Below are 12,938 nucleotides of genomic sequence, written 5' to 3' on the forward strand. Positions count from 1 at the left end.
GAGCGCTCCGCCGCTCGGGCCGCGCGCCTCGCACCCCCGGCCGCGGGCTCCCCCCCGCCGCTCCGCCCCGCCCCGCCCCCCCGCGGGCTTGGCTCCCGCCCCTCGCGCTCCCCCCCGCCCCGCCCGGACCCCCCCGGCCCCGCCCCCCGCGCTCCCCGGCCCCGCCCCGCGCTCCCCGGCCCCGCCCCCCGCGCTCCCCCCCGCCCCGCGCGCCTCCGTCCCCGCCCCCTCGCCCAGCGCCGCCCGCGCGCAGCGTCTCGCGCCGGCCCGGCCCGCCCGCCGGGAAGCAGCCGCGAGAGCAGCGGCCGCCGCGGCCGCCACCGCGCCTCCCGCGCCTCCCGCGCCTCCCGCGCCCGCGCCCCGCCGCGCCCCCGCCCCCCGCGCCCGCAGCCCGCAGCCCGGCCGACGCTCCCTCGGGCCCCCGCCCCCGCCCCCCGGGCTCGGGCCCGGGCCCCCAACCGCCGCGCTCTCCGTCGGCGCGCGGCCCGCCGCCTGCTTCCGGGGCGGGCGGACTGGGCGCCTGGTGCCGGCGGCCGCAGCGACAGCGCCCCCGGGAAGCAGAGGAGGAAGGAGCCCAGAGGTGGAGGTGGCCGCAGGCTGAGTCGCGGCCGGGATGTCCGGGCAGCCGCCGCCGCCGCCGCCGCCGCCGCCACAACAACAGCAGCAGCAGCAGCAGCAGCTGCCGCCGCCGCCGCCGCCGCCGGCCGCCGCGGCCCCCGTCCCCGGAGTCGTCCTGCCGGCGCCCCCGGCCGTCAGCGCCGGCTCCTCTCCGGCCGGCTCGCCCGGCGGCGGCGCGGGGGGCGGCGGCTTGGGGGCCGCGGCGGCCGCCCTGCTCCTGCACCCGCCGCCGCCGCCGCCGCCGCCCCCCGCCGCCGCCGCCCCGCCGCCGCCGCCGCCGCCGCCGCCCCCGCCGCCCGCCGCGGCCGCCCCCGCCCCCGCCCCCGCCGGCGCGCCCCCCGCGCCCCCGGGCCTCGCCGCGGGCCCCGGCCCGGCCTCGGCGCTGGCGGCGGGCAGCAGCGCGGCGGCCCCCTTCCCGCACGGGGACTCGGCCCTGAACGAGCAGGAGAAGGAGCTGCAGCGGCGGCTGCGGCGCCTCTACCCGGCGGTGGACGAGCAGGAGACGCCGCTGCCGCGCTCCTGGAGCCCGAAGGACAAGTTCAGCTACATCGGCCTGTCTCAGAACAACCTGCGGGTGCACTACAAAGGTGCGGGGGCGCGGGGCGCGGGGGCGCGGGGGCGCCGGGCCTCGGGCTGCAACGAGCTGCTAATCCCGGGCCGGGAGGGGGACACCTCCGGGGAACCCAGCATGACAGGACACAACTCGCTTTCCGATGTCCCCGGAAGATAGACCTTAGGGCTCGGGTGCAGGGATCCGGGGACCTGGAGTTGGGTTACATTGTTCTCCAGGTGCTGCTGGGTCAGGCGGTCTCCCCTTACGTGCGGGGAAGAGGCGCGATCCCGAGGTAGGATTCCTAATCAAGGGAGGGCGGGGGGAGGGCCGTCGGGGGAGGATCGCGTCCAAAATTAGGCCAGAGCTTGTGCGGGGGGACAAAGCGGGCTGCGGCCCCAAGTTTGCGGTCGGGGCCTCTCGCTCGCAGCAGCCGGGAGAGGAGGGCAGGAGCCGAGCCTCACGAGTAGGTGTTTGCCCGGGGGGAAGCCTGCGGCCACTGATGGGAAGTGCCCCCTCTTCACGTGCTGCTGTGCGATGAAGTCTCGCGGAAAACGGGTGTTTTGAAACGGTCTTAGAGGGCATTTTGAAGAAAACCGGCTTAGGTTTTACACCTGCAGTTAAAAAAAAATAATAACGCTGATGGTGATGATAAAACAGCCTTGGGCTTGTGCTTGGCCCCCTCCTCCCTCACCTACCTCCTCTGCTTATCTTAAAACAAAGCTCGGAGCAGATGAGTTTTCATGTTAAATTAAATCATGCATTTGCTCTGAGGGTTTTTTTTTTTTTTTTTTTTTTTTTTTTTTTGGAAATGTAGCCCGGATTCATAGCATGCAGTCAAGTTTACTCGTCTGGGAGAAAACAAGATCAATCTAATGCATCCGTCCGTCTGGAAACAAATGCAGTTTTTAGGCCCCAAACCTGAGGCAGGAGCTTTTACATTCAAAGCAGACTCCCTTTTGATTGGCTACAAAGGAAGGGTCTTAATCAGATCCTAGTTGACAGGGATACAGGGGGCATAAACAGTTCTTGTGGTTAGATTCGGGAAGCCCACGGGACTAAAATGTGAGAAGAACCTCGATAAATAAGTTACTGTTAAAGCAGAAGGGAGAATGGCGACAGAAATCTACCAAATGATTTGGTTGGAAAGAATCACGCACAAAAATAGGCCTTGTTGAATAGTCCTCCTTTTTATCCATAGGTCCAGCGAAGCACTTTCAGTTTTAGATATTATGTTCCTTAATCTCAGTGGCCGAAAATGACCTTTGTTTTCTCCTTAGGTTAGGACATTTTGTGAATACCCCATGAAGGCTATTATTTCATTTTTTTTGTGTGTGTGTGTGTGTGTGTTCTAATTTGCGTGAACAGTGCTGTGCCGTGAAGTGTTTACTTCTCGTGTGGCTACCGGAAAGCTTTTTGTTAGACTTGACGAAACTTTATCTTAAATTTGTGGTCGATGGTTAATAATTAGCTTATAAAATCAGAGGCAAAGGATGACGGAAAATTATTGAACAAAGAACCCTAGTTTTGCCGAGCCCTGCGATCATCTGTGATTTCAGGCATGTTACAGGACAGGGCCTCAGTTTCTTCCTCTGAGAGGTGAGGAGGATGACCCTGGATGGTAAGGAAATTTCCAGCTGTGAATTTCCGTGAGATGTAGCATTTGTGATCAGAGTTTCTGTAGCACTGTAGCATGCCTTGATTGGTTTTATTAACTCCTTTTACATAAAATTATGATTTGGGTCAGAGGGAAAGTGCATGCTTATGAGCAATTGGTTAGAGTTAGGAATATTTATGACCCTGCCGTCTCCATGATTTTTCCTTTTGGCCTCTTTATTACTTTTTGTTGTGTAATACTAAGATACACTCTCTGGAAACTTCACTCCTTTATAAGCGTAAAGCATTACTTCTGAAAGAACAGATTTTGTTATCATCTGTTTTGTTTTCTCTCCCTCTTCTTTGTCTCTCCCTTCCCCCTTGTCACAAATACACTCTTTTCCCCCCTTCAACTGCCTCTTCCTCTTGTTATTTTAATGTGTGTGGGTTTTTTTTTTTTTTTTCTTTTTTCCTGTTGTTTTTCTGTGTGCCTTCTGAGTGGACCACACCAAAGTACTGGGCAGCTCTGTCCCACTAAGAGGGGAAGGGAGCAAAGGGGAAGTGTCATAAGTAGTAGAGAATAAAACTTTTAAGTCACAAAATAAGAGTGAATTTTATTTCACATATCATTGTGCCACTTTTGAGTTTTTACCTAAGCGTTTTCAGGCACTTTTAACATTGAAACTATTGTTCATAAAATATTTTTGCATATCGCAGAATTCGCAAAGATTGATGATAATCTTTTCAGAATGGTAAGGATTTTTCTTACCTTTGAGATAGAAACATCCTGGTTTCTTTTGCTCTGAACATGCTCGGTTTTTAAGATGTTATTCTTCTAAGTTGGAATTACCGTTTTTGGAAGCCATATGGTTCCTTAAATGATTCGGAGGGATTAATGTTAAACAATGCCAGACATGCAGACAAAGTTGATTGGATTGCAGAGGAGGAGCAGGGTGCGTATATACTGTATGTTAAAATTTTTAAAAAGACTTTTTGCTTAGCAGTCACACACCAACTGTTGAAACACTCAGGCATAGCCCCTTTTATTTTTAAGATTGTCAGCTTTGAATAAGTGTAAATGTGACAAGTTTAGACTTAGTTATAATGAGGACTTTATTCCAACTTAAAGCATTTTAATGCGTATGACAATGGAATCAATTAGTCCTAAATGTTTCAGTTACAGATTGCATTTTTATATTTGTGCAGTTATCACATTTGGATACTTTACAAAGCTTTTTAATACACAAGCATGTTAGTGGATTTGGACAAGATGGTGGAGTTCTCATTTTTAGATGTGAGGAAGTGGGAGCACCTGGAGGCTAGATTTTCCCAGTCACACGTAAGCCAGGGTTGGAAACTAATTTTCACCAACTCTAAATTTAGTGCTCTTTCCAACAATACAGTATTGCCTATTTCAATTGGTATGAGTTTTAATCATCTCTAATAGGTAAAAATCCAGTGATCACGTTTAGAACTTTTTGAAAAATAGTTGACGTTAAAAGTACTTCCTATGGGAAAAAGAAAATGTTGCTTAGAACACTCCAATGCCACGGAAAAGTCCAGGTGCCTTCATGATACAGATTTAGAGCAGCTTGTAAGAAACACGAGATAAGTAAAAGTTGGAAATGTTAAGTGGCTATGAACTAGTGAATTTGTTTTAATTGAAGCATTACTAGTAGCATCTAGCCAAATAGCTGACTTTCTCATGTGCTTCTAGCTTCCATCCCTCTCAGTATCACCACCAGCCATTAGGCCTTTGACCCTTGTTAAATTACTTACTGAATTTTTTGCACTTCCTAAGGTTGAACAAATAACAATATTTGCTTGCCTACCAATGCAAATGTCTCTTAGGAATTATGGGGATGATATAAAAGTGTTCCTTAAAGTAAAGGAATGTAAAAACCAAACTGTGCTTTCCCCCGGAATCTCTTTGCCAGTATTCTGGGAAATTTAGCTTCAAAGATGGTCGTTGATAACTGCAAGAATTAAGTGAATGTAATAATCACACTTGTAGGAGAGAGTAGTAGTAATAATTCATTGAGCCGTTGCTATAGGACAGATACTCTGCTACACAATTGGTGTATATGCCTTGCTCTCCATTTATTTATTCAACAAGCTTTTAGTAAATGTATACTTTGTGCCAGGTTCTGGGCACTGCAGGGTGATAAGATACTATCTCTGAGTTCAGAGAGCTCAAAGCAGGTAAAACACGTAAGTGTAGTATGGAAAGTGTCATAAAGAGTACGGTGGAAGACCAGAGGAGCATCTACCCCTGGCTGATCCTGGAAGAGATGAAGGTGGGGAGTCAGGGACTGCTTTTGGGAGCGATGAGGCCAGTGGTCAGTCTTGAGAGATGAGGATGTAGGGAAGGAGGAGGGGTGCTAGGCCTTATGCGTGAAAATGCCTAACTGAAAGCTTAGAGGTGAGAACCATTGTATAGGTTTGGATCTTCAAGCAATTTCGGTTTGTTGGAATTTGAGAGTGTGTGACAAGTAGCAGCTGGGAAAAGATCATGAGAGGCCTTTGGACTGTTTTTACCGAGCTTAGATCTTCTTACTCTGTAGGACATGAGGAATCATCAAAGGATTTTAAATAGGAAGTGGCTGGCTCATATTTTCACTTTTGTCATATTATACAACTAATTGGAAGATGGATTCAAAGAGTACAAGACTGAAAATAGCAAACTCATTTAGAAGTCTGTGTAAGAAATAAGGATCTGAACTCGGTTGGTGGTAGGGTGGAGCAAAGCAGACGTCTTTGTGATACATTTTTAAAGTGCCACTGATGGGAATCAATGGGATGATGGAGAGAGAAATCAAGGAAGACACTAGGGTTTATTTATAGCTCTGTGAGGTTCTTGCAGTGAACTGTGAATCAAATAATAATTTCAAGGAAGTATTACAGTATATTTGGAGGTGAGTGGGAATGGGAATCTCGGCCATATGATCAGACTTTGTGGAAACCAGAAGAACCCAGAGAAGCCTTCCAGAAAGAGCAGGAACAGATCTTTAGGAGTTAAAGTGGCTCCAAGTATTGCAGCAGCTGGAGTTCATGACTTTTCACTTTATTCTAGTGCTGAAGTGACTCAGCTGTAGTTTCTGGTTGTTTTCTTCTCTTTTCCCTCCTGACCGGTTTATCCTTTGCTTCCTATTCCAGATTCCTGAGGGACTTAACAGATTGGATAAACTAATTGCCATCATTCTTAATTGGGCAGAGCTTTTCATTATATGCTATGATGTTGAATTGGTGGCCTTCATGTCAGATGTTAATCTGTGTTGAATCTGCTGTAGGTGTACAAGAGTACTTGTGAGATACAAAATACCTTCCTGGCAAAAGGAGAGTAGGGTCTCTGCTTACAGTAGGGTCAGTGTGTGAGGCCGCAGAAGGGTGGGCACATACCATAATTGACCTGAGCGTGGGAGAGGGGTCTAGGTCATGACTGATTTGGGAGTCACCTCCAGATGGTGGCCGAAACTCAAGGAGAGGGTAAGAGAGAGTAGGTAAAGTGGGAAGAGCAGTGGGCCAGAGTGGAACCCTGAGCAACACCGACATTGAAAGATCACGTAGAGTCCAAGGAGGAATAGTTAAGAGGTATCTGGACATGGGAAGAGTGTGGTGTCCCAGAAGCTGAGCAGAGAGGAGTGTCAGAAATGAGGAAGAGACTTTTAGTATCAAATGCAACAAATAGGTTTAGTGAGCTGGGCAGAGAAAGTTTTCCACTGGATTTGGAAATTAGATCATTGTGACCTTAGGAGAGCAGTTTGAATTTAGTGATGGGGCAAAGATCAGAGTAAATAGTAGGGACCAATAGAAGGGATAGTGAAAATGTTAAGGATTACTCTTGAGAAATACAGACGAAGAAAGAGGTTAAGCAGTACTTGGAGCAGGATGGAGGTGAAGGCGGGATTGGTGTGTGTGTGTGTATGTGTGTGTGTGTGTGTGTGTGTGTTTTAAATGGTTGATAGTGGAGGAGTTATGTTGTGTCTGGTGATTGGCTTCTAGTGTCAGCAAAGACAATGAGAATCCACAGAAACAAAATTATCCATAAAAACCCCTTTGGAAAGTACTGTGTTAGAGATGATTGTACCATTTCTAAGTAAGTCTTGTTTTAGCTTGGCAGTGTGGGTGAAACTGAAGTGACGTTAAGTTAGATGAGAGGGTAATGTTAGTCTGATGTACAGAGTCCCGGTAAGAATGTACAAAATTTAATATAGCTTTTGACAAAATAATAGTAATTGTACTTGCTTTTATTAAAGTTCAAAAGAAAAAAAAGTTCATTATGTTTACCACCAACCCCAGCGCATTATCGACACTGATCTATAGCACGTATGATTTTGTGGGAAGTGTGCATTTTGGTACATTGCCCTTATAGATCGAGAGATTGAGGGGAAGGGTGAAGAAAAGCTTGGGAGGCTGACAGGGCTGGCTTGGAGGGAGGAGAGCGGTGCAGGAGCACAGGACAGTCCTGGAGAGAGGAGGACACGTGACCCCTCTGGTAATACGGGGAAAGGTGAGGATGAGAGTGGACTCTGGGCGCTATGTGTGTAACAGGAGAGCGAGAGTGGAATGTGGCCACATACAGTAGCGGAGTCCCATTATACCGTAAAGTAGGCGAGGTGGTTTGCTCACTTACTTGAGGATATGAGTGAGAGCTTCGAGTGAGTGATGAACACGTGGGCCAGTGAGCCAGCCGTGGAGGGGAGTGGGGAGCTAGCTAACTAAGGGCATCCCGGTGTGCTGTTGATAGCAGTGGGAGAGTGCAAGCTGCCACCTGTCCCTAGCGGTGGCTAGGTGGCAATCCCTAGCGGTGTGGCTATTTGCGTTTGCGAGACTGCTGGACCTTATTTGGTAGAGGCCAGCTGCCCAGGGCAGGAGGAGGGAAGGTGGATTACAGTACTGAGCTAAGGCTGTGCTGTTGCTGGTGGCCTGTGGTGGAAGGACAGGCATGTGAGAGAAATCAAGGATATTGGAGAGCTCTTAAGTGATTACCACGCAGCCTGTCCTGGAAGAGGGAAAATGGGGAATGGGGGGTGTGGGGTGGAAAGGGTTCAAGGAATGGGAGTTCCCTTGATGTGGAAGAGGAAGCGTGGAAGCAAAATGTTTAGAAAGGGGAGAGGGAGAGGACAGGGAATTGTATCCTAGAGGAAGACACAGGCATTTCAGCTCTAATGCCAAAAATGTGTTCCCAGGAAAAACCTTATGTTTTCCACAGAATTGGACACTAAAAGTAACGCGGCTTATGGGAAAAAGGGGGCTGGGGCAGACCACTTGAAACCTGTGGAACTTTGTGACCAGAGCACCACAAAAGTAATAGTCCTATTAAATACAAGCCCCGTTAAATTTCCACCAGCATTGGTGCCCAGCATCACAGGCTGCTGATCCTTCACAGCCTTAAGCCCTGGGGTTTGGGCTTCCTTCTTAGAGATGGAAGTGCTTGACAGCTGTTTGATCAAAAATAAAAGTCTGATTCAGGGTTTAGCCCTTTTCACCCCTCCCCCCCCCCAACCCCCTTTTCAAACAGAGGAAAAGTGTACAAACTTCAGTTATTAGAATGGCTAAAGTCCAAAGAAAACCTGACAGTGCCAGTTGCTGGTGAGGATGCAGGGCAACAGGAACTGGCGTACTGCTGGTGGGAATGCAGATTGATGAAGCCGCTTTGGAACATGGTTTGGCAGTTTCTGACAAAGCTAAACATAGTTTTACCAGCAGTTGTGCTCCTACCCAGCCGATTTAAAAACTTAGGTACCCACAGAAACCTGCATGTGACTGTTCGTAGTGACTTCTCTCATAATTGCCCCAAACAAGAAGCAGCCGAGATGTCTTTCGATCGGTGAATGGATAAACTGTGGTATATCCATACAGTAGAGTATTATTCGGTGATAAAAAGAAATGAGCTGTCCATCCATGCAGAGACACAGAGGGATCTTCAGTGCATATTGCTAAGTGAAGGAAGCCAGTCTGAGAAGATTACATACTGTGATTTCAATTACCTGGTGATTTGGAAAAGGCAAAGCTGTAGAGATGATAAAAAGATGAGTGGTTCAGGGGCTGGAGGGGAGGGATGAAGGGTGGCATACAAAGCACAGGGGATTCTTAGGGCAGTGAAAGTATTCCGTATGGTACTATACTAGTGGATATATCATTCCATGGATTTATCAAACCCACAGAACTTTGCAGCCATGGAGAGTGAATTTAAATGTATGCAAATTAAAAAAAATCATTTAGGATGGAGGAGCAAATCCCAGGATAAAATACATAATGTAACAAAACAACCCAACTGTATTACAGATATATAAAACAGCCTCTGAGAATGGGGGGGGGGGGGGGAAGGTGCTGACACAGGTAATTTGGAAATCAGTAATCTGTAAAACTAAAGATCAAAGAAACTTAACTCTTACTAATAAAGTTGTATCCCATGGGAATATGGGCTACCAGTTCAGATGCTGTTATACATAAATATTGGAATTGAATAATTAAATGAATGGCAGATGGTGGGAGCTAAGTTTCTTATCATTGGGCTGGAATTTTACGGATAAGCAGAGAGAGGTAGTTAGAATGATCAGTGTGGTAATAAAGTTGGAGACTTCAGTGTGAACTCGTGTTTGGTTTATTAATACAAACACAGATGATTACATACAGAAATATAGACACACACAGGGACTTAGTATGCATACATATGTTTCCTTGCTCTTATCAATGAGAAAGCCTAAAAGCAATGGCACCTCAGTAACAAGGAACATACCCAGTAGCTAGATGTTGGGTTCTAATGCTGTTTGCCAGTTTAAGGAGCCTCAGGGCTCCTTGGAGAAATGGCTGGTTCTAGGACTGGGATAGGAAACATACAAGATGAGCCTCTAGTGTCTTCTGGGGCCAGAAAATAACAAACAGAAAGAAAAACCATAATGCAGGCGTGTCAGAGGAGCCAAATGAAAAAGTTCCCAGTGGCTAATGGGGTGGGTCAGTTTGAGCAGCAAAATAAAATAGTGTAGTGAGTTATAACAGAAAGTATGAAGTAAATATGCAAGAGATGCATGGGTCCATACCAGTAACAAAGAGGAAATACCTTGGTACTTTGTGATCAGTATTGGGCTTGAATTTTCCCCAGATGGCTTAATACAGTGACCATGGCAGGTGTGATGGTCCCCGAAGCCCCTAAACACTGCACACTACAGGAATGCACTTGTGGAGGCGCCTCAGGGTTTTTGAGGGCTTTTTGTGTATTCCTAGATTTTTCTCTTTAATTCATTAATGTATGGGGAAAGCTGTGTTATGAACTAAATGACTTCTTTATTATGCTGACATCATTCCTGTATCTATCAAGTGCCTGTGAGCTAATTTGTATTCAAGCAATGTGTTTTGTAGCAGAACAGATTTCGCTAGAATTTACTGTGTCTGAGGTGGAACGGTTTCAGTTGATGTCGGAATCCAGAGTGTAGCCCCCGGAAGGGAATGATTAAGGTTAGAGTGGGAGGTCAGTGGGAGAAAAGAGGTCCAGGAATTCAAACGTGAGAAGAACAAGAGAATCACGAGTAATTGGTAAGTGTGTTAATGTCGTATGGGACAGAGCCGTGTTGCCACGAGGGCATAGAAAAAGGAGGTTAGACCAAGTCAGAGAGGTTAGAGAAAGAGTAATTGAGGAAGGAAAACTTGAGCTAAGAGCTGAGGGATGAGCAAGATATAACCAGGTGAGGAAGAAACGTAGCACTTTCCAGTTCGGGGGCAGTAGTTTGGGCAAAGATCCGGGTCAGGCCAGTGTGGCTGGTACAGGAAGGCCGTGGAAAGTGCTGGGCATGGGTGGGGGTGGGGGTGGGGGGGTAGTGCCAGACCAACAAGGTTTTCAGGAAGTTTATCTTTTTCCTTGGCTGAGTAGGAGGTTGTTAAGGAATTTTAGTTGTATGGAAGAATAGTGGTACAGGGAAGACTGGATTGTATTTCCAGAAAGGCAATTGATGGCACATTGGAGAGTAGAGGGGGATCTTTCATTTAAAAGAAATCAACAGGTTGTGAAATGAAGGAGCTAACCTTGTTAGCCTTAGAGTTTTGAAGCAATATGTATTTTCTTTTTGAGCCGTATAGAAAACACTTAACCTGAAGACTTTGTGGTTTTAACAGTTTATACTTCGGTAGTGTGAGGTTGTTTTCTGGATGTCACAGAATTTAAGGTGATAAGCTTCCTGCTGATGAGCATTATTAGAAATAGGCCCTTTACTCTGACATTATTAGTCTCACCTAAGAGATGGTATGAATGCTTTTAATCTGGCATCTCAACTTTTTCCTGGGTCTTTACATTTAAGTTTAATTTTAAAATGAAACAAATCCTTTTAACCTTCATGGAATAATAATAATAAATATAATAAATGTAATAGAACCTTGAAGATTGATAATTGTGTAGTTGATAGTTATTTTTGCATAGGGGAAAATGTAGGGCATTTTAATTCATACAGACTTAATGTGTGATTCTACTAATTAGGGGCAAGTTACTAACATCTGTAAGAGTTTTCTCTCTTTAAAATTGAGGTTAAAACCTATTTCACAGATGTTGAATGAGAAAAATCAATACAAAAGCACTTAATTCTTTGAGAAAGTTGTTTACCTTCAAATATTTTCTTTCTTTTTTCCCATAGAAGTAGCAAGAATAGGAGATAGGAATACAAGTGGAGTGATCCCACAATGCTCATTGTAAGTGGACCCTTCCTGTGGGTTCAGAGCTTGCACTGCTTCTGACTTCTTGAATTTAAGTCCCAGCACAAACCCTGGTTTGGAATTCTCACACAGCAGCATGACCTTGGGCGAGTTTCTTCCTCTTCCCTTAATTTCCTCAACTGTGAAATGATAATAAACAGTACCTACTTCAGAAGTTGTTTTGAGGGCAGCACCGTTAGCTCAGTGGTTTAGCGCCGCCTTCAGCCCAGGGTGTGATCCTGGAGACCTGGGATCGAGTCCCAGTCAGGCTCCCAGTAGGGAGCCTGCTTCTCCCTCTGCCTGTGTCTCTGCCTCTCTCTCTCTCTCTCTCTCTTTCTCTCTGTGTCTCTCATGAATAAATAAAAAAGAAATTGTTTTGAATGCTAAACAAGTGAACATAGTACTCTTTAAGCAGTGCCTTTCACATAGCATTAAATGTATATTAATTATTGTCATTTTTTATTATCATCATTATTACTAGGACTACCTTGAGACTACTTTATCCCTAAAAGTTTTGGTCACTTCCCTTCTAGAAAAAACAAAAACAAAAGCTAGTTGATTTAGGACTCCAGGGGTTAATCAGGGTTTTCTTTAGATTGTTTTAACTAAGTTTTTAAAATGCATTTAGTTTACCTAGCCATTTCCCAGGCAACTCAATTATTTGAACACGTTTTTACTGAAAATTGAGTTTTACTGAAACCGTAATTTATTAAATGTCTGTTTTTAAAAAGTGATTGATGTCATTCTGCAGGTTTATGCTGTTTTTTTCCTTCTGCTTAGCTCATTGTAGATCTATTACCTATGTATGGTAAAGCAGTTCTAGGGGCATCTGTATATTGCTGCTTCTGGTTTTATCTGCCCGTTCAATTTTATCACCTCCCAGTGGTCACCAGGCTCTGAGAACTTTTGCCTGTAACTGTATATACTTAAGACATTTGTGGACGCAGGTTTTCATGGTAATAGAAGGGAGTGGCTAAGTTCATTCAGTTTCTTTTGGGCCCTGTGAACATGTACCAATTTGGATTGCAAACGTAAACTGTTTAATAATGCAATTTGATAAAGTGTATGGTAAGAGAAGGTATTTCATTGGTATGTGATGGTTATTGTATAGCTGAGATAAAATTTTTGATTTAAAAGAAGGTATTTCATTTTAAAACAATTAGGATAAATTTGAGAAGGGGAATTTTTCTACCTATGAAGGTATTGTTATAGTATGACTAAAGGATTAATGACCTAAGTCATTAATTTACCCAATACATTGGGTAAAGTGTATTTAACAAGAACACTGAATAATAATTTAGAGTATTTTTCTCATATAGTCCTTTTGGGGATTGTGGAGACTTGTCTTACTCTGAGTACTTTCTGGTAGGCTACTTGAACTTCTGTTTTTCTTCTGTGGTTTTATGGGCATATGTTCTGTCACTTACTTGATTTTTGTTCACATGCTAGCTTTTAGGCTAATTTGTGTCTTGGGTGAGGAGGGACAGGGGAG

General features: G+C 46.0%; 1 protein-coding gene across 1 annotated transcript in view; it reads left to right on the forward strand.

The window, feature by feature from the left end:
- Nucleotides 1–557: 557 nt before the first annotated feature.
- RANBP9 (RAN binding protein 9) overlaps nt 558–12,938 on the forward strand; it is a 93,174-nt gene continuing 80,793 nt past the window's right edge. The window contains exon 1 of the mRNA XM_072813607.1: nt 558–1,205. Within this exon, the coding sequence (XP_072669708.1) occupies nt 614–1,205 (592 nt within the window). The 5' untranslated portion in view covers nt 558–613. The remainder of the gene's footprint in view (nt 1,206–12,938) is intronic.

Source organism: Canis lupus, chromosome 37, assembly GCF_048164855.1.
Source record: "Canis lupus baileyi chromosome 37, mCanLup2.hap1, whole genome shotgun sequence".
NCBI classification, from domain to species: domain Eukaryota; kingdom Metazoa; phylum Chordata; class Mammalia; order Carnivora; family Canidae; genus Canis; species Canis lupus.